The sequence below is a fragment of the Mustela putorius genome, unplaced genomic scaffold (assembly GCF_011764305.1).
Source record: "Mustela putorius furo isolate JIRA1106 unplaced genomic scaffold, ASM1176430v1.1 tig00537295_pilon_pilon_pilon, whole genome shotgun sequence".
Classification (NCBI taxonomy): Eukaryota; Metazoa; Chordata; class Mammalia; order Carnivora; family Mustelidae; genus Mustela; species Mustela putorius.
The window spans coordinates 1203666-1225350 of record NW_025422433.1 but is presented as its reverse complement, the minus strand read 5'-3'; the positions used below and the strand labels follow the sequence as shown (position 1 = coordinate 1225350).

The following is a 21685-nucleotide window of genomic DNA, read 5'->3' as shown; positions in this document are numbered from 1 at the left end:
GCGGTCTGGAGTCGAGGAGCCGAGGATGGGCCGCGGACAGGTGCACACGCAGCGACACAAAGCTGACGCGGAGGTGAAGTGAAACACGCGCTGGAGTCGACTACGGCGCAGTTACCGCTGTGCCCGCGGAACACAGGCACCCGTGCTAAGCCGGACCGGCGGCCCTCCCCGGGAGCGTCGGCCGAGGGCCTGGGAGCGTCGGAGGAGGATGGGGGAGGAGCGCGCGGGAGCCTGGGGGAGGGGCGGGGGCCGGGAGAGGCCACCGGGGCATCCGCGGAGTCCCACCGGAGCATCCCGGGAGTCCCACCGGGGCATCCGGGGAGTCCCACCGGGGCATCCGCGGAGTCCCACCGGGGCATCCGGGGAGTCCCACCGGGGCATCCCGGGAGTCCCACCGGGGCATCCGCGGAGTCCCACCGGGGCATCCGGGGAGTCCCACCGGAGCATCCCGGGAGTCCCACCGGGGCATCCGCGGAGTCCCACCGGGGGCTCAATCTCACAACCCTGAGCCGAAATCAACAGTCAGACGCTCAACAGACTGAACCTCCCAGGTGCCCCATCAAACTCATTTTATATTTGTTCACATTTGGGTAAACCTTCAGAAAGTTTCTTCCAGGGGGGCCTGGATGGCTCAACTGCTTGAGCCTCAACTCCTGGTTTTGGCTTGGGTCATGATCTCATGGATCGTAGCATCGAGGCCTGCATGGGGCTCCCTGCTCAGTGGGGAGTCTGCTGGAGATTCTCTCCCTCTGCCCCTCCCCCCACAAGCACTCCCTCTCTCAAATAAATAAATCTTAAAAAAAAAACAACAACAACAACAATAAAAATGGGCATTAGACATGAATGGACATTTCTCCAGAGAAGACATGCCAATGGCTAACACACCTAAAAAGATGCCCAATATCACCCATCATCAGAGAAATGAAAATCAAAACCACAATGATGTCATACCTGTCAGAATGGCGAAACTCAAAAAACATAAGAAACAACAAAATGTTGGCGAGTTTGTGGAGAAAAGGAACCCTTGTGCTCTATTGGTGGGAATGTAAACTGGCACAGTCACTGTGGAAAACAATATGGAGGCTCCTTGAAAAATTAAAACAGAACTACCATATAATCTCATAACTCCACTACTGGGTATTTGTCCAAAGTAAAAAAACAGTAATTCAAAAAGATATATGCACCCTTATGTTCATAGCAGCATTATTTACAACAGCAAATATATGGAAGCAGCTCATATGTCCATTGATAGATGAGTGGTTAAAGAAGAATGGTATATTCATGTATATAAATGGAACAGAGTATTGCTCAACCATAACAAAGAATGAAATCTTGCCATTTGCAATGATATGGATGGACCTAGAATGTATAATGTTAAGTGAAAAAAGTCACAGAAACACAAATACCATATGATTTATTTTTAAGATCTTATTTATTTATTTATTTGACAGAGAGAGACATAGAGAAAGAGGGAACACAAGCAGGGGGAGTGGGAGAGGGAGAAGCAGGCTTCCCACCAAGCAGGGAGCCCGATGTGGGGCTCGATCCCAAGACCCCAGGACCATGACCAGAGCTGAAGACAGACCCCTAACAACTGATCCACCCAGGCGCCCCTGATTTCACACTCATGTGTGGAATTTAAGAAACAAAACAAATGATCAAAGTAAAAACAGAGACAAAGAAACCACACTCTTAAATATACAGTGGTGGGAGGATGGGTGAAGCAGGGGAAGGGGATTAAGGAAACACTTATTGTGATAAGCACTGAATAATGTACAGAATTGTTGAGCCACACATTGTACATCTGAAACTAATATAACACTGTACGGTAATCACACTGGTATTAAACAAGCAAAGAAGTAAAAACCATGGAGATCTAAAATGCACATGGGACATTCTCAAAGACAGACTTATGGTAAGTCATAAAACAAGCCTCAGCAAATTTCAAGTGATTAAAATCATACAGAGTATGTTCTCCAACCACACTGGGATGAAATTAGAAATCAATAATCAAAGGAAATTTGGGGAATTCACATATATTTGGAAATTAGGCAACACACTCCTAAGTAATCAATGAGTCAGAGATGAAACTTCAAGGGAAATTAGAAAATACTTCAAGATGCCTATTAACAAAATGACAGTATACCAAAATGTATGGGATGTAGCTAAAGCCATGCTTAGCGGGAAACTGATAGCTGTAAGCACCTGTATCAAAAAAGAAAGATCTCACATCAATAGCCTATCCTCTCAGCATAAGGAGCTAGATAAAGAACTAAACTCAAAGCAAGTAGAACATATAAACATGTATGTACATATGTATATAGAGGATACAGATATAGAGAATATATAGAGATATGTATCTATACACAGAATATAGAAGAATGTATGTATCATAAACTCAAAGCAAGGAGAACAGGGGGTACTCCTAACAGGATTCACATTTGCCTCTGTCAGGTAAGAGGCGAGTAACTTTAAACTGAATGCATGATTCGAGACTTTTTGGCCCATCTCAGTTTTGTGGATTTGGAAGGCAAATCTGTGCGAGAGCGACCTTGTAGTTACAATTGTCAGGCACTGTTTTGTTCTGTTCTGTTCATACCGAGGCAACTTCCTTCCCAGTCTGCAGCAGGTAGATGTGGGAAGGAGTCGGGTTACTTTGGGTCCATGGCTGCATCTGCCCCATGGAAGCTGCGTTTATCAAAGGAGGGTCTCTTAGCAGATGCTTACCTTAGGCAGGCTTGCAGCTTTGTCTTATACTTTCAAGACCGTCAGACTGGGGGTGGCTGGAGGCCTCAGTGGGTTGAGCCTTCGCCTTTGGCTCAGGTCATGTTCTCAGGGTTCTGGGATCGAACTCCGCATCGGGCTCTCTGCTCAGCGGGGAGCCTGCCTCCTCTCTGCCTACTTGTGATTTCTATCAAATAAATAAATAAAATCTTAAAAAAAAAAAAAGACTATCAGACTGAAGATCAAGTTGTTGTTTGGCAAAAGGTCTCAGGATAAAAATCAGCCTAAGTACTTGCTCGCCTCTCTGAACTTTCACTTCTACTTAGATTTTACATAGAGAATCCTTACTATCTTAGGAGCTCTGCAACGCTTTTAAGAAGTTACTTCTAAATAATGCATGCTGCACGGGTTGTTTTCGCTAAGAGTGGGTCTGAATAATTAAGCTCATGTTTCAGAAATGGGAAAAATACCCTTTCTTTTATAAACCCACTGAAATCTTTTTTTGTTGTTGTTTTTGTCCTTGCCATATTCCACTGAAACTTCTTGATTTCCACGTTCCCAACTCTAGTGATAAATTGTCATCTTAGCCTCTTGGCAACCTTTCCCGTTTTTTAATACTCCTTCTTCCTTGAAACACACTCTTCTTTGGGGCACCAGTCTCCCTCTCACAGTTTTCTACCTGGTTGTTTACTGCATCGTTTCCATTGTGCATCCTATCTAGATCATTTCACTCTCTAAATGTGGGATATTAGACTTCAGTCATTGATTCTTGCAGTGAATCTATTGCTTGGTGGTCAGCTCCTTCTGTCACAACTGAGGCACACATTCCCCCCACTGCTTCAGTGAATGAGAAGCTCTTGATACACATCATTCGGGCACAAGGACAACTCCACAGCTCAAGATCATGTCCCCAAACATGGCCCGTCACGTTCAGCGGCCACTGACTTCTGAGGGCTTTGTGCAATGTTGACTCCTTGCTTTGAGGCAAGACACTCCCAAGGACAATTGCTCTGATTCCAGAGCTCCTTGCAGAATTTGTTGAAGTGTCTTTTCAACCTCCCTCTCCACCCAATAGTGCTTCTCTACGGCACTCAATAAATGTCTTGCACATACATCTCAGAATCTCTTACCTAGAGAACTGAACCTACATTTGTGTAGGTTCTGTGCCTCAGCGGACTGCTCTATAAAATGGGGAGAGAATGAGGTCACCTAATCCACGGGCTTGTGAGCCACCTGCGAGTTACGGTGAGTAAGGCCCCTAAGACAGTGCCAGGCACGGAGTAAGAACTGCTTAAAGATTTGCCATGGTTGTTACTGTGGTTCTTTCTAATTATGACCGCGCATTCTCTCTCATGCGTGGTCTTGGCTTTTCGGACGTTTATTTTTTATTTTTTTTTAAAGATTATTTATTTATTTATTTGACAGGGAGAGATTACAAGTAGGCAGAGAGGCAGGCAGAGAGAGAGAGGAGGAAGCAGGCTCCCTGCTGAGCAGAGAGCCCGATGTGGGACTCGATCCCAGGACCCTGAGATCATGACCTGAGCCGAAGGCAGCGGCTTAACCCACTGAGCCACCGAGGCGCCCTCGGACGTTTCTTTAAACCTTATCTTCCATCAGTTCTCTTTGTAATGGATGATGTCTCTATTTTAAGAGGGAGAAGTAAAATACAGAAAAATCTGTCCCTAAGCAAAGACCCAAACTGGTGTGTGTTGTGATGCTTACAATCCCCAAGGCGTTACAGTTTGGGGATGCCTTTTCCTTGGGGCCGCCTGGATTCAGCAGGAGCAAGAATGGTTTTTTACAGTGAAGGTGGAGGGCCTCATGTATTAGGAATGAGGGTCTGGCTCAGTGCCAGACATGTGCCAGCGTCTGAGCTCGAGAGTCCGGAATCCTGGCCTGATGTACTTCAGTACAGACCTTATGTGTTTCTGTGTTGTTACTTAAGTGTGGGAAATTGAGTTCATATTAACACTGCTAACTCCAATTCAAACCAGATTGGGTTTTTTCTGCATTTGTAATTCTCTTCTCTGATAATCAGCAACTTTGCTCCCATTACCGTCCATACGTTTCCTTGTTTGACCAACATGGCCTCTTTTTAACAAGTTTCTCAGTCGGGTGCCTTCTCACTCCGTTCCCCTGGCTGAAACCCCAAATAGGACAGGCGGTGACATGTGAATAGGGATGTGAAATAGGTGGTGGTAGTTCTCCTGTCATTCCCGCCTCCCCCACTCCCACGACACCCTCCTCACACCACAGAGGCTCCAAAGTGGCCCCCAAAGTGGGCTCCCACCTCCCGTGACCCCACCTAAATGCTTTTACGCTGTTAATGCAGGAAGGAAAGTAGGAAGGTAGGACTTGGTTTTTAAATGCAGGAGGGGGTGGATCTCAAACATTTCAGATGAACCTTGAATTCAACAACCACAGTCTTTTGGCCATTTTCTTTCATTCTTCTCTCCCCTCCCTCTCCTCCTCCTCTCCCCTTCCCCCAACTCCCCGACTTTCATCTTTCTCTCATTCTCCTTTCCTTTAGTAAAGAAAACCCAGCGACAATCTTATCTGTTTACCAATTAATACAAATACTTCAGTGTGAATTTCTAAAAAGGACCTTAATGTAATCTTATTATTAGACTCAACAAAATCAACAGTAATTCCTAAATATCACTGTGTTCAAGTTTTCCTAATTATTTGAAAGGATTTTTTTAAGATTTTATTTTTAAGTAATCTCTATACTCAAAGTGGGTCTCAAAGCCATGACTCTGAGATCAAGAGCTGCGTGTTCTACCAACGGAGCCAGCCAGGTGCCCCTGAAATAGGTCTTTTTTACAGCTGTTTTTCCTTATAGGATCCGAAAATAACTTACCACTTGCATTCGGTTGATTTGTCTATTAAGTCTCTTATTTATTTATTTTAAATATTTTATTTATCTTAGAGGAAGTATGAGCTGGGGAGGCAGGGAAGAGCAAAGCAGAGGGACAGGCAGATTCTGGGCTGTGGGTGGAGCCCAACCCAGGGCTCGATTGCAGGACCCTGAGATTCCAGGGCCTGAGATCATGATCTGAGCCGAGGGCAGATGCTTAGCCAACGGAGCCGCGCAGGTGCCCCAACTCAGTTCCTTTGATCTATGACAGTTTTCCTTACCCCTCTACTCCTTTAAAAAAAAAAATTTTTTTTATTTATGGAACAATTTCAGTCTTCTGTCCTATAAAATGTCTCACACTCTTAGCTGATTGCTTATTTTAGTATCTTTAACTTACTAGTTTTCAAACTCAGCTGCACATTGGAATCATCTAAAAAAATTTAAGTTATTAAATGCCCAGGTCCCCCCCTCCCCCACAGACTGATGTAATTGATCTTGGTTCACCCAAGGTATCGGGTTATTTTTAAAGTTCTCTAATTATTCCAATGTGTAGAAAATTTGAAAAACCTTCATTTAATTTGTTTCTGTATTTCACCTGTTTGCTGGTATTTGGATCTAGAGACTTGATGAGACTCAGTTTCACTGACTTAGGCAAGATTTGTGGATGTAGCAGTGTCCCCAGAGCTCCCCAGCAATGTCCTTGAGCCCTGGGCACAGGGAGATGAGGGACTGCTAACACTTCACTGGTTAATACCGCTCTCCCACGAGCAGGAATCTTCTGCAGAAGTACAGCTGCCCACTAGCGTGAGGCCCAAGTCCCTGCCTTGGTCCAGGATATCTCGAGAATCAAAGGAAGGCACAGCCCTGGACAGCCAATCTGCAAAGAACCAGATTGGGCTTCTGGTCGTAAAGGAGGAAGAGGAAGAGGCCTCTGCCGTGGTGGGGGAGGCCAACCCTGTGCAGTGTTCAGAAAACTCCTGCTGGCGCTTCTGGGGCTTCCACTACCCCGAGGCCCAGGGACCCCGAGAAGCGCTGAGCCGGCTGCGGGAGCTCTGCCGACACTGGCTGCGGCCCGAGACACACAGCAAGGAGCAGATCGTGGAGCTGCTGGTGCTGGAGCAGTTCCTGACCATCCTGCCCGAGGCGCTGCAGGCCTGGGTGCGGGAGCAGCAGCCGGAGAGCGGCGACGAGGTGGTGGTGCTCCTGGAGTATCTGCAGAGGCATCTGGAGGAGCCAGGGCCGCAGGTCGAGGCGAAGGGCTTCGTGTCAGAGACGAGCTCTGTCTCTTCCTGAAGTCTCAGCATCGGAGTGAGGGTCGTTTCTGGAAGACCCACAAGTTCTCAGTCTCTTTTCGTATCATAAACCTCTTTGCCCCTTCAGAGTACTGGTATTTTTAAGAACATGAAGGATTAGAAAAGAACTCGATTGTACTGAAACACAGTTAACCAAGCGTGAAACAATTCAGTGATAAAATTATCTATGTGTTCTTTAAAATTAATGCACCAAATAGTAAGACCAAGGGACAGGTCCAGTAACGGAAAGAGTTTCCAAGTTTTTTAAGCATGAATGACTTTGACAATGTCTGCCCGGCTGTGATGTGGTATGAAAACATCTGTACTTTCTACTGGTGACTCAGTCCTATGGCTTAACACCACATCGGTTTGTTGCTTCCATTTAAAATGGAAGGAAATGCCAAATTTCTCTTAGAGGCTAGGAATCATTAAAATGCTTTTTTCTGGACCACTTGAGTGGGAGTTCAAGAATCTCAGGCTCAAAAACAGCCCTGCGTCTTCTATGAGCTTGTGTCTTCCATACGCTGACTTGTGGATGTTCCTTCAGAGGACACGTGGTGGAGCCCTCCAGGCAGAGACCCGGTGCCCAGGGCTGTGGACTGGGATCTGCGGCCTGCCAGCCCTTGAGCACTGAAGTCGTTTCAAGGGTCTTAGCTTCAGGCTCCTCATTCTCCACAGAAGTGGTTAAGTCTGAGCTCCATGGGAGAAAGTAACTAGAAAACAGTTGTTTATAAATTTCTGAAAGGAAGCCTGCTTTTTGTGGGGACAAACCACGTACAGCATTCTGAGTCAGGTGATTGTACGTACTGATTATTGGTCCCAAAGCCCTGTAGGCAAGAAATGTTGCCCTCAACTTTTCAGATACAAAAAGACAGGAGTATTCTGGAAACTTAACACTAGCTCCCAAAGTCTTCATAAGAGCACAACGTATGTAACGAGGGAGCACGCGATAGTGGCTAAGAGCATGGGCTCTGGGGTCCCTCTGCCTGACCCCCCCACACTAGCATCACCACTGATTAGCTGGATGACCTTGGGCAAGTTGCTTCAACTCTGGGCCTCCATTACCTCAGCACAGATAATAGTAGTTCCTCGCTCATAGAGCTGTTGCTACCTGCATTCAATGAATCGTGATTCATAAGGTTCTTAGAACTAGTGCCTGGAAAACAGAAAGTACTAGCACAGAGAAAGCATACTAGAAGTTCTGATGAATCAGTAAGTGAAACTTCCAGGTCCTCGGTGGTGACCAGAGGCAGCTGCTCTGTTGCAAGATGGCAGTGCTGACACCAGCTCAGAAGCCTTGGAGTACCGACTTGCAGCCAAAGAAGGCTCTGCTCAAGCGCGAATCTCTGGGAACCGAGGCCTCAGCAGACAGCGGTGAGTGTTGTCTCCTGGGCAGCTTGAATTCTACAGCCTTCGTCCAGCTTCATTAAGGATCACGTGATAGGTCCTCTGACCACTACGCTGGTCATCGTTGACTGTACTTTGAGACTAAAAGGAAAATTTTAAACAGTGGCGGAACGTATTCCTAATCGAGCCCAGACATAATACAAAGGTAGACAAGTGAAACTTGGTTTGGAAAGAATTGGTTTTCTGTTCATTTCACACGTAACCGTGGAGGCCTCTAAGTGGTAGTCCGTGGGTCTAGGGGGACGGCGGCAGGTAAGCAGAGTGATACAGCTCGAGACGGGGAGAAGTGCCAAGAAGAAAATGACAGAATCTGTCAAGCCAGCTGGAATACCCCACAGATTACAGGACTATTGCAAATGACAGAAATCCTCTAAACCCTGGCTCTGTTACTAGAATAGCATGAATCACCCCCAAGGATGAGGCTGTATGTCGGGAATGTGTGTGCAGCTTAAGGCAGTCAGGCAAGAGGAGTTCCCCCTTATCAAGGCAAGGTCAGCACTTTAGTGCTGTTCAGGCCTTCAACTATCTGAACGAGGGCCATCCACAGTAGGGAAATGATTCTGCTTTATGCATATACCAGCTCAGACGTTAGTGTCCTCCCCAAACATCCTCAGTCATGCCCAGAACAATGCGTGACCACATGTCTGGGCACCCTGTGCTCTGGTCATGTTGACCCATAAAACTGACCATTACGATACTGAGTATTCACTACAGAATTAGGACTTAACCATGCTCCTCCCCACTCCCCTCTTTTGATTCCCAGTTATTCCAACTGATAGTAAGAACCTAGGAAATAACCTTTATGCCTCCTGCCCCTGCTTCCAGATCAGGACAGAGAAGGGCGGGTACGAAGCTGAGAGACAGAGATAAGTGACGGGCTCCGTATTGTTCGCTCAGCACCAGGCAAGCCTGACGAATGGATGATTCTAAAGCTGGGTTGATTCTACTCGCTCTCTTATTAACACAAATTCCCTCCTGCTAGAGACCACAGTGTTCACGCTCCCATTTCCGGAAGTAAACTTTTCTTTCCTATTGCTAAACTCGGTCAGCAAATCTCACAGTGTTAAGTCACACACTAAGGAACCAAAGATGAGCAGTTTTCTCCCCTTCGAAGAGCAGGAGAACTGAACTCTCCCCTAAGATGTTCCCCATCCATGTCTGTCCTCATTCTGTGAGTCTGCCTGACAGCCCATGTCCACACGCAGGAGCCGCACAGACCAGCGTTCAAGAGCAGCTGCTGTGGGCCTGTGATCCACCCAGAAAGTGGGACTGGGTGAGCATGGTGCGCAGCCTGTCCAAGGCCGCCTGCCATGCCCCTGGCCTGTGTGGCGACTGTCGCGGGGCAGTCTCCTCTCCTGCAGAGTGGGGCTCGCTCAGCTGCAGCACCACACCAGCTCCTCTGCAGCAGGACATTCTACCACATGCGCTGCTGACACATGGCTTCCTTGGGTGCCATCCTGTGGGACACAGGACACAGGGAGCAAACATATCTGCGTATTCCTGCTTGTGGTTTACATAGATTTAAAAACTGCCAGGGCGCCTGGGCAGCCCAATCGGCTAAGCAGCCGACTCGATTGTGGCTCAGGTCACAATCCCAGGATTGTGAGATTCGCCCCACGCTGGGCTCCACCCAGTGTGGAGTCTGATTGAGATTCCCTCTCCCTCCGCCCCTCCCGTTTACATGCTCTTTTTCTTTCAAATAAGTAAATCTTTAAAACATTTTTAAAGATATTGCTTCAATCTAAAAAGGGCTGTTTGTTTTCTGACCAAACCTGTCAGCCTTTCTTTTAAAAAAAATCTGGTGCCACACCGGGGGCTGTTAAGGCCACAGTGCTCTTTCTGAAGATGGTGGCCACACAGAACAGGTAAGAATTCCTGGGATCTGGGAGCACGTGTTCTTGACTATGCAGTGGGTGAGAGATACAGCGAGGGTCTTCCTGCTCCTGCACCTGTACTGCACTTGCTAAGTTACAGGGTACACGGGGCACATGCTACCTGCTGATGAACGTTCACAGCCTGTCTCCAAAGGCAGGACGGCAGCCAGGTGCCCCATGACGTAACCGGAAGTAAAAGTCTGTCTCCTGGGGCTGAGTAGATGGCCACTTAAAAATCAAAGTCAGAGTCAATCTAGGCTTAGGAGCGTGGAGCTGATCCTTCCCGCCCTGCACCCCAGCCGCACCTCGGGGAAGGAAGGAAGGCTCCCCAGTGCTCTGGCCACCGCTGCGGTGGACTCGACCACAGTGCTCCTGTGCTCCCTGAGCTGCCAGCGAGTCACACAGTGTCCTCCCCTGGCAGCTGTAGCCCTCCACCTGTCTTGGTATTTCTGTTGGAGAGAAACGTGTCTAAATTCATCTGACGGAATCTGAGAAACACCTGCAACGAGCAGCAGAAAGTGAAAGCAGCCCAGTGAGTGCGGGTGCCCGGGAGGCGGCGCGGCTGCGGCGTGAATGCCCGTTGCGGGCTGTTCTGCAGGCCAGCCTCTGATGGACTTCTGCCCAGAGCTGCTGCTTGCGAGCTGATGCCTCTTCTATATTCCAGACCAAGTGCTCTGTTAGAGATACGGTTTGCAAATATCTTTCCGTATCTGTAGCTTGGCTTTCAATCCTTAAGTCTTTCACAGAGCAACACTTTTAAATTTTGATCAAGACCAAATTATTAATTTTTCCTTTAATCAACCACGGTTTTGATATCAATTCTAAGAATCTCAGCCTAAATCTAGGTCCTGATGATTTCCCAGCTTTTCTTTTAAACATTTTATAGTTTTAGGTCTTATGTTGTAGTCCATGATTCATTTTGAGCTGATTTTTGTATGAGGTGTGAAATTTAAGCTATTTTTATTTTATTTTGCCTATGGATGCCCAACTGTGCCAGCACCATTTTCTGAAAAGACTATCCTTCCTCCACTAAACTGTTTCTGCACCTTTGTGAAGAATCTGTTGGGCATTTTTGTGTGGATCTGCTTCTGGGTTCTCCAGTCTGAACTCTATGTCTACACCACGTTCTCTTTTTTTTTTTTTTTTTTTAAGATTTTATTTATTTATTTGACAGACAGAGATCACAAGTAGGCCGAGAAGCAGGCAGAGAGAGAAGGGGAAGCAGGCTCCCTGCTGAGCAGAGAGCCCAACGTGGGGCTCGATCCCAGGACCCTGGGATCATGACCTGAGCTGATGGCAGAGGATTTAACCCACTGAGCCACCCAGGCGCCCCTACACCACGTTCTCTTGAGCACTGTAGACAGACCGTAGCCCTAGCATCAGCCAAAGTGATTCTTCCCACTTTATTCTTTTTCAAGCTTTAGTTTTTCCTAGGTCCCTTGCCTTTCCATATAAATCTTAGAATAAGTTTATATCTACAAAAAATTTCTGGTGAGATTTTGAGAGTATCTGTATTAAACCAAAAATCAGTGTAGAGAGAACTGATATTTTTACTGTGTTGTGTCTTCTAACCCATGAACACTGTGTGACTCCACTGATTCTTATCTTTGCTTTCTCTCACCGGGATATGGGCAACGCAGTTCTGAACTGAATTACACCAATAACCAGAATGAGCATAAAATCAGATTCTTTCTAAGAGCGTACAAAAAAGAACCCAAATGGCTAACACTTTCATTGTGGCCTTGTGGCACCTGGAGTAGAGAAACAAGCTAGTTAACTGGGATTTCTGACTTAAAGAACTGTGAAATAATAAATTTATGTTGTTTTAAACCACTGGGAGTTTGTGGTAATCTGTTAAGGTGGCAACAGAAAATAAAATACAAGTAACATTATAGGCATCACCTGGGAAATTATTAAAAATTAAAACCCAGACCTGCAGAATCTGAACACACATTTAACATGATACCCAAGTGAATTGAATACACTCATTTTTGAAAATCACTGGTAATACTTTGCCTGCTATGGAAGTGGAACAAAGAAATTGAAAAAGAACACATGTTTGCATGGGTTCCAAAGAAAGACAAATAAAGCCACAAATTTTAATGACCAGAAGAAAAAAAAGGAAAGAAAAAGACCACCACAGAAGGGGTGTGGGCCAAAGATCCCGAATCTATTTTGCATGGATTTCTGGGTGCGGTATAAGAAAGTGGTCCAGTTTCATTCTTCTGCACGTGGCTCTCCAGCTTTTCCTTGACTGTTTACAAGACTTTTTCCATTGGACATTCTTTCCTGCGTTGTCAAAGATTAACTGACCATAGAGTTGTGGCTTCATTTTTGGGTTTTCTGTTCTGTTCTATTGAGTTATGTGTCTATTTTTGTGCCAGTACCATACTGTTTTGATGATCACAGCTTTGTAATAGAACTTAAAGTCCAGAACTGTGATGTCTCCAGTTTTGTTTTTCTTTTTTCAAGGTTGCTATGGCTTTCAGGGTCTTCTGTGACTCCATATGAATTTTAGGTTTGTTGGAGCTCTGTGAAAAATGCTGCTGGTATTTTGACAGAGATTGCATTGGGACCTGCCAATGTTTTTAAGAGACATCTCTATCTACCACTAACGGTTCAAGAACCACTGGATATGCTTTATTATGTGGAAGGAGTTTCTAGTTCCTAAATGAGCTCTATAAGGGGCTATAAGCCAACCTACTCAACGGATGAATCTGGAAGTTTGGGTTATGTCAGAGAGTAGTGAGCCAAAGCTAGATTTGACTTAGATGGCCTTTAGGTAAACATGTAAAAAAAACAGCCATTGGTAAAGGTTGGGTGCTGCTAGACATCTAACGGGAAGGAAAGCAGATGAAGAGACAAGTACTAATATTTATTGAATATCCTCTATGTGGCAGGCACTGTGCTGGGCTTATATATATGGCGCTTATATTGATGATCTAGTTTCTACAAATGACTGATTTGGGGATTATAATCTGTTTACAAATGAGGGAATTCAAGTTCAGAAGAGCTCAGTAGCATATGTAAGAAAAGAGGAAGAAACTATATAAAGTTTTTTATTTAAATGTAGGTCTCCAACTCCAAAATTCATATGGCTTTCTCTACTTCAGGGCAAATAACGGAAGGGAAGAAAGCAGCTGAGGTACGCAGAGAGGACTATCATTTAGGAATAACTAGATAGAGGAGTAAAGAGGGAAAGGGGGTGAAAAAGGCAGATGGGTGCTAAATGAGCAAGATGGCCGTCCTTCAAATGGTAAAAGCAGGGCAAGAGGTAAAAGGTGGTCATTGTGAGTGCTGGTCTCCTATACCTATATATGCATGTATTTTGAGGGAAACGGAATTTTAATAAACATTTTTACTTATTATTTATTTATTTATTTATCTGGGAAGGGGGAGAGCTTGAGTGGAGGGGAACGGCAGAGGGAGAGGGAGAAGCAGACTCCTCACTGAGCAGGAAGCCTGACACAGGGCTCAATCCCTGAGACTATGACCTGAGCCCACAGCAGACACTTAACTGAACCACCCAGGTGCCCCAAGGGAAGTAGAATTTTTTTCTTAATGGTATTTATTTATTTGACAGAGACACAAGTGAGAGAGGGAACACAAGCAGGAGAAGGGGGAAAGGGAGAAGCAGGCTTCCCGCAGAGCAGGGAGCCCGATGTAGGGCTCGATCCCAGGACCCTGGGACCATAATGCAAGTGGAAGGCAGACACTTTGCAACTAAGCCACCACGTGCCCCAGGAAATAGAATTAAAAAAAAAAAAAAAAAGTTATGCACACAAAATTTTATCACCATAAAACTGAAAGGCAACAAATGAATCTAAAAAGAAAATCCATAAAAGGTGCTCCAAAGTTTGAGATATATATGCATATAAGGTCCGACTTTTACAGATACCCTGAATAAACAATCCAACAAGGATATGTCTTCTGCCCTAAAAGCCACCTTTTACAGGAGGTTTCAGTCATACAGAGACAGAAAGTAAAACACTGATATCCAGGCCCCTCAATAAATACAATTTTGGAGGTAGTAAATTTTAAATGACATTAATAAGTGACGGAGTCTTGGGCTAAATTATACTTCCTTATTTGAATGTGTTCAGTTCAGTAGGTATGTGTTATTTTAAGCTCTCAAATTATTTACTGGATACCTCAGCTAACTGGATTTAATCCTGTGAATAGAAAAGATTATGCCCCAGCAATAATCCTGTATAATTATTGCCTTCTAAAAGATGTGTTCTTTTAAGTGATTACGGACAATATGCATGTAGAATTCTTTGGCTAATAACAGTGTAACAAAGTGAAAGCATTAAAACGGAGTTGCTAAAATGTCAGGAAATAGAAGTCGTTAATCCCATTTGTCTCATTCCATGTCCAACAGCAAATATCTCATAGCTTAGATCCAACTAAAACCGCCAACCAGCAAGTACACCCAACAAACAGAAAGCTCCAAGGAAGCATGTACCAGCATTCTCGCTGAGGTCACAAACACTTCTTCCCCTTTTCATTCCACATTTTAATTCCCCCGCATTACTTCCAGGGAGCGGCGTGCTGCACTGTCTCTCTAGCTCTGTCTTCGCCGAACAGGTGCACGGAACCTAACGTCCTGTGGCCACTGACGCCAGCGGTGCGGAGACTGGACGCCAGGTACCAAACAGCATGACTAAGTAACCCCCAGAGCCTGCCGCTGGGAACCAGAGCGGCATTAGCACTGTCTGCCCGTTTGCTGTCAATAATCTAGATTGAAACCTGCCCCCCCCCAGCTCCAGACGCCTCTCCCTGGGAATCTTCATGTCCCGAGCCCAGCTCAGTGCCCCACGGAGAAGCACTTACTGGCCGCTTAGCTAATGACGGGAAAAGGCTCCCCTTCTTCGTCACAGGATTCTGGCAGGAACGGCACCCACTCGTCATTCCTCCGTCCGTCCGTCCGTCCGTCCGTCCGCTCAAGAAGCAGGGCGTTCCTGCGGCGTGCCGGGCCTGCGTCAAGCGCCTCGGGTGCTGCAGACAACGGCCAGCACCGTTAACCCCGCCGGGCACAGCTGTGGGCCACCGGCAACCGCCCCAAACGTCTGCCCGGAGGAGCCGCCGCGGCTGCTCGGCAGAAGCTGGGGTTTCCCAGACGGGGGTGGCAGGGGCTGTAGACGCGGACGCGGCGGTTCCGACAGGCCTCCCTGAGCCGCCCCGACTGCCCTCGGAGAGGCCGGCCCTGCCCTGCGCCAACAGAATGACCCGCGACGGAGGGCCGCCCGCCCCTCCCCCCCCCCCCCCCCCCCCCCCCCCGGCCCCTGCCCAGAGCCCCCACTGCGCGTCCCCCGTACTCCAGCCCTACCCGCCGCGCAGGCCGCCGAGAGGAACTGGCGCATGCCCCGCCCCCGCCGCGGGGGCTGCCGGGACTTCTCCGGCCGGATGCACTTCCGGGCCGCTCTAGGATGGCAGGAAGGTCCTCAAACTCGGTGGCTGCTGGGAACCCCTGGCAGGAAGCGGCTGGCTAGGCCCGGCCGGCAACGTGGTCACGGTCAGCTAGCCCGCCGTCTCTCCCCCTGCTCCGCGCCCCTTCCGCCGGGCGGGCCGCCCACCAGTCTTAGTGGAGTCACCCTCCCTTTGTCTGTAAAATCCGGACACTTCCCTCACAGGGTTGTTGCCGGCTTGCCCAGACCTGCTATGCAGGGGCCTGGCGTGAGTGAGGGCTTCTGTGAGTCTTCGCCCCATAACTAGTGCCGTACCCTGCTGGCCTGATACTCCTCTGTCCTGCTTTGACCGCCGGCCAGCCTGGTCTTCGTTTCTAACCGCAGGGCCCAGACCAAGTCGAAGGAGGAAAGTTACGGGGTAAACGTGCGTAGACACGTTTCCCTAAAACAGTACCGAAAGAGTATTCTTAGTCCAGAGTTAGTGTCCGACCTCAGAACGCAGCACCAGGGCAGGACATCGCTGAAGAAACTAGCCTGCTCCGTCGGGCATCTAGGACTGGAATGATCAGTGTCCCGTGTTGTGCTCAGAAAAACACGAGGGTCGTCCCTCGGCAATCCAAAGACAGTTTGGGGGTCTAGGAAATCGGTACTTCCAGATGCACCTGGTAGGGCTGGCACGAAGCCACACGGGCAGCCGTTGCAGTGGGACTACCTCTGCTGCCGGTGAGCAAGATCCAAGGGAAGGCTCTTGCTTGTAGGCAGTATGGGTGGGCTGAACTGTTGATTCTTTTTCCTCCTCCTCTCCTGCATCTTCTCCTTTCTCCTCCTGATGAGGGAGATCTGTGTGCCAAGGGAGCGGGCCAATCCAGCAGGGAAATCCCAGTCCTGGCCACGGGGCCATTCTGGGTTTCTGCCCCTGCCCCGCCGGCTGTGGGCACAGATACGGAAGTCAAAGCATATAAACTACCCCTTTTGCTTGTGCTGGGGGCTCACACCTTGAGAGATGACTCTCCTCTGAGCCCGCTGGCATTAAATAAACCTCCTATCCTCAAGGTCTCAGTGCGGCTTGGTTCTTGTCAGGATCCAGTCCAGGTTCTGAAACACGCCCTCTCTCTGTTGTTAATATACCTTACTGAGAAAACAAACTCCCAACATAAAAACCTTCACTCAGTAATGGTGGGGACATGAACCAGAGGATGGCCGTTTCCGTCCTTTACTTTCTGGTCAGGAGAATGCAGCCTAAGGAATCAGGTAATACCTTTAAAAAGCTCAAAATGTACTACAATTTCAACCAAGAAAATGTGTATTTCCTACTTCCATTTCTTGCCACTTTCCTTCAACAAGAGTCTCTCAACTTGAGCACTATTGACGCCATGGGCTGCAGAACTTGGTTGTGAGGCAGCCCTGTGCATTGTAGGATTACAGCATTCCCGACCTCCACTCACTAGCTTCCAGCAGCTCCTTCCTTTCCAATCTGCCACTGCAACCTCCTTGCCAGCTATGAAACCACAAGTCTCTTGACATGGTCAAACGTTTCATGGGGGACAAAGTCACCCTGGTTGAGAAGCACTGATTTAAACCAAGCCTACTTGAGATATCTGAAAATATTTTGAAGACCTTGTTCATATAGTCTTTTCCCATTTGCATCTCATGGCAACTCCTAGCCCCCAACCAGTCCAAATCGCCCTTTTCCCCGACCTTTCAAAATCTCATAGTCCACATGAAATCTAAGTTACCACGGTGCCTGGGTGGCTCAGTTGGTTGGGTCCCCAACCTGGTTTCAGCTGGGGTCATGGTCTCGTGTCCTTGGATCAAGGGCCATGTAGTTCCAAGTCAGCTTTTCCCTCTCCTTCCAGCCCCAGCCCCCATCCCGTGCACACACACTCGTGCTCTCTCTCAAATAGATAAATGAATGAGTAATCGTTAAGAATTAAAAAGACTTTGGGGTGTCTGGGTGGCTCAGTCGTTTAAACATCTGCCTTGGGCTCAGGTCATGATCTCGGGGTCTTGGGCTCAAGCCCTGCATTAGGCTCCCTGCTCAGCAAGAAGTCTGCTTCTGCACCTCTCCCCTGTCCTTCTGAACCCCTCCCGTGGCTTGTGCGCATGTACACTCTCTCTCAAAAAAAATCTTTTTAAAAAAGGAATTTAAAAGGCCTTTTAAAAAATCTAAGTCACCCCATCTTTAGCATTTAGTCGAATGACATATCACCCCTGTACATCTTCTGTTATGCCTGACAGCATTGCCCATGTATTACTATCCTTTCCTCCAAACAAGGGGAGACTCTTATGAGGAGACATCATTATTCTATTTTGTAGGGTAGAAACAGTGGAAAGAAACAACTAAATAAAATGTCAGGGCTCCAGGTCATGGATTTCCTTCACATCTACAGACCAGTGGAGAAAACGGTCTCATGAAGGGATGTATGGAGTGAGGGACAGTTGGTCATTGCTACCTGATGGCAGTAGCTCCATAGGTATTCTTGAGGTTTAAAGTTCTCTCTTCCCAAGTAGTAAGTGCCCTGGAGGGTAGAAGGTCAAGTTTTAATACTTGGCTTTTTGCCTTTAACAAATGCCTGACCCAGCACAATGCACCTATCAAAGTTGATTGACAAAACAGCACCTCTTTGAGATGGATACACCAGAAGGAAGCTGAGTGACAACATTTAAAGACAGAGGGTTCAAAACCACTGAAAGGACAAGTTTGGAGGGCTTTGGGAGATTATCTGCTACAACATTCTCTCAATTATTTTGAATATGGCCTATACAAATTATAACTTTACACATGATAGTACACATACAAATACAGAATACTGAAACAAAAGTATCATGAAACAGTATTATCATTATGAGTGAATTCTGGTATTTTCTGTTCTAAATGCTTCCATTTCATTTTTTGGAATACCTACTGATAGAGGATAATGACAGCCGCTTCCACCTGTGTCACCAAACATCCTCCAAAAATGATGTAGAACAAGAAAAACAAAACTACACAAAACAGAAAGTGCCTAAACTTTAAATTACCTGGAATACAAAGTGAGAAAACAGCAGAAACCCGCATGGCAAGCCTTTGTGGTAGGCAATGGACAGTCTGAGAAAGTTCTAGAAGAGAGAAATGGCCCTAAAAACTGCTCTAAAATCACCACCAGATGGATAATTGTATCCTAAGTGTGAAATGAGTGTATCCTAAGTGATCCTAAGTGTGAAAATTGGGAAGAATATACTGGGAGATGATAACACTAACTAGAGCAAGGGGCTTAAAAAGGTATGTAATTCAAAGTGACAGTCTTCAAAAGACATACTTTTGCAGGGAGAGGAGTAAAGGAAAAAAAATCACTTTTTGGGAAACATGTACTGAAAAGGATACAGAGTGAAAAAGGAAAACTTTCAGATTCCTTCAAGATATGTACACACGAAGAATCCAAAACCAGTAATCACAGAGTCCACATTAAATAATTAAGATTTTGTTACTTGGACATTACATTAAATAAAAAAGATTGTGTTACTTGGACAGAAGGGACCATTGATAAAGGAATCCAGTACACACTCTAAGTTTAGGAAATAGGAGAAAACATGGAAAAGCCTAGGAAAAGGCACTACATGGAAACAGAAAATCAGAACCAACGCACCTCAACTAGTAAGAATCACCTAGCCCACTCCTCCAAAAATCCTTGAAGAAAAAGAAAAATGAAACAGCACTGCAAAGTAAACTGAACACCTCAAACAAGCATCGCGGATATGAAAAACACCTTGAATCAGAAACTCAAAAATTAAAAGCAAAGATGGATCAAAAAACTAGAAGGAAATGAAAAGAGGGCTGACTGACCTCAGGAAAGAAATGGAAGAGAGTCACCTCAGAAACAAACGCTATATCCAAAGACCCCTAGGGAAGAAAACCCCAAGGGTGAATTGTAAACCGTAAACAGTGCACTGCGGCAGGAAAACAAAGAGAATGAAAGTAAAAGGAAAGAAGAAAGAGGAAAGTATGGGGAAGGAGTGACTGAAATAGAAGCTGGGCCAATGAAGTCCCTGAAAAATAAAACAATGAAACAAAATTAGTATTGAAACCCATAATCCAAGAAAACTTCACATTGAAGCACTGAAAACAAGACCTGAATATGCAAAGAGCTCACAGGATACCTGGGAAGATTATCCTGGGACAGGAAACACTCTGTGTGTGTGTGTGTGTGTGTGTATTTAATTCAATGAAGAAAGGTATGACCCAGGACCCCTGAGTGGCTCAGCCAATTAAATGTCTGCTTTTGGCTCAGGTGATGTTCCCCAGGTCCTGGGACCGAGTCCCACATCAGCCTCCCTGCTCAGCGAGGAGCCTGCTTCTCCCTCTGCTCATACTCTGACAATTAAATAAATAAAATCTTTAAAAAAAAAATGTGTGACCCAAGGGGTGCCTGGGTGTCTCAGTCCATTAAATGTCCGACCCTGTCTCAGCTCATGTCTTGATCTCAGGGTCGTGAGTTCAATCCCTGAGGCTGGATCCTTGCTGGGCGTGAAACTTAATTAAAAAAATTTTAATTATTTATGTGACAAAGAGAGATCACAAGTAGGCAGAGAGGCAGGCAGAGAGGGACGAAGCAGGCTCCCCGCTGAGCAGAGAGCCTGATGTGGGTCTCAATGCCAGGACCCTGAGATCATGACCTGATCCAAAGGCAGCGGCTTAACCAGCAGGTTTAAGCACCTAGGAGCACCCCCCACAAAAATGTTTTTTAAAGTACAACTCAGGAATTTAATTTTCAGCTCAGCTGTCCTTCAAGTATCAAGATTAGACAAATAGTTTGAGATCTAGAAGAACTCAGGGATTTCTGAATCCATGAGTCTTTCTGGAGTAATCACCTGGAAACAGGCTTTATTCAACCATAAGACTTGGAACACTCCAAAATAATCAAGAATATTTTAATATATGTTACTGTAGATCTAAAATTAAAACAAAAGTAGCATCAAGGGTAGAAGTAAACATGCATAAATACTGTATATTGTGACGAAGTAGAAATAATACATCTATAAAATGGGAGAAAGGAGAGGTGCCTGGCTGGCTCAGTCAGAAGAGCATGAGACTTTTTTTTTTTTAAGATTTTATTTCTTTGACAGACAGAGATCACAAGCAGGCAGAGGGGCAGGCAGTGAGAGAGGAGGAAGCAGGCTCCCTGCTGAGCAGAGAGCCCGATTCGGGGCTCGATCCCAGGACCCTGAGCTCATGGCCTGAGCCGAAAGCAGAGACTTAAACCACTGAGCCACCCAGGCACCCCAAGCATGAGACTCTTTATCTTGGTGTATTGAGTTCGAGCTCCACACCAGGCACAGAGATTCTAGGGGGGAAAAAAACCTTTAGAAAAAATGGGAGAAAGGAGAATAAGCTCACTAACTGTTGCATAGGCAATGGACTGGAGGTGAAGGAAGCAAAAACTGACAAAATCAAAAGTAAAAAGGCTGGAAAAGAAAATAGATGACTAAGGGCATTAAAATATTATAAATATGTTATCATTGTAATAAAACTGCATATCTTTCTAAATACTAAGAATACTTCTAAAGAACAAAATATCCCACAAGAATCCCACAAAATATCCCACAAAATAATCCCACAAGAAATAAATATAGCAAACATGACATAATAAACATTAAAAACTAAATTGACAGTTGGGATTAAAATATGTCAAATCATATAAAAAATGTGAATGAACCTAATACCTAATAAAAGATTTTTTTAGTTAAGCTACAAATTAAGACCTGTTTATATGTGTACCCTATTCACTGAATGCTGCTGAGATAAGTTCAAAAAAATCTAAATAAATGAGAGAAATATACCACAGTCATGTATTAGAATATTCAGTAATATTAGGATGTCAGTTCTCCCCAAATTGATTTATATATTCAATGGAATCCAAAGTAAAATCCCAGAAATTTGGGGAGAAATTGACAAGCTGTTTCCAAAACTCATATGGAAATGGAAATGACCTACAATAGCCAAAACAACTTTGAAAAGGTTGAAGGGCTGATACACCCTATTTCAAGAATTACTGTAAAGATATTAGTAATCAAAAGAGAAAGATACTTGAGTAAAGGTAGACAAATAGATCATTTGAACAGAACACAAAGTCCAGAAATAGACTC

At 45.8% G+C, this 21685-nt stretch overlaps 2 protein-coding genes across 3 annotated transcripts in view; one reads left to right on the top strand and one right to left on the bottom strand.

Annotated features, from left to right (window-relative positions):
- Nucleotides 1–15558, bottom strand: part of ZSCAN31 (zinc finger and SCAN domain containing 31) — a 38767-nt gene extending 23209 nt beyond the window's left edge. The window contains exons 1-2 of one of the 2 annotated variants that reach the window (XM_045073973.1): nucleotides 15484–15558; nucleotides 14988–15152 (exon numbers count right to left, since the gene is read on the bottom strand). The gene's annotated coding sequence lies outside the window, so the exon portion shown is untranslated. Of the gene's footprint in view, nucleotides 1–14987; nucleotides 15429–15483 lie in introns of those variants that run through there. The other variant, XM_013049703.2, reaches the window with a different exon arrangement.
- On the top strand, nucleotides 26–6874 carry LOC101673866 (zinc finger protein with KRAB and SCAN domains 4). Its single transcript, XM_045073949.1, has 2 exons — nucleotides 26–73; nucleotides 6353–6874. Exons 1-2 carry the CDS (start codon nucleotides 26–28, stop codon nucleotides 6872–6874), a joined length of 570 nt encoding a protein of 189 aa, XP_044929884.1.
- Nucleotides 15559–21685: the final 6127 nt, after the last annotated feature.

Bases quoted from the DNA above. Each gene is read 5' to 3' on its own strand.
- LOC101673866 (XM_045073949.1), top strand. From the start codon at position 26: ATGGGCCGCGGACAGGTGCACACGCAGCGACACAAAGCTGACGCGGAG. The intron at 74-6,352 runs GTGAAGTGAAAC...TCCCACGAGCAG, and splicing joins GACACAAAGCTGACGCGGAG to GAATCTTCTGCAGAAGTACA.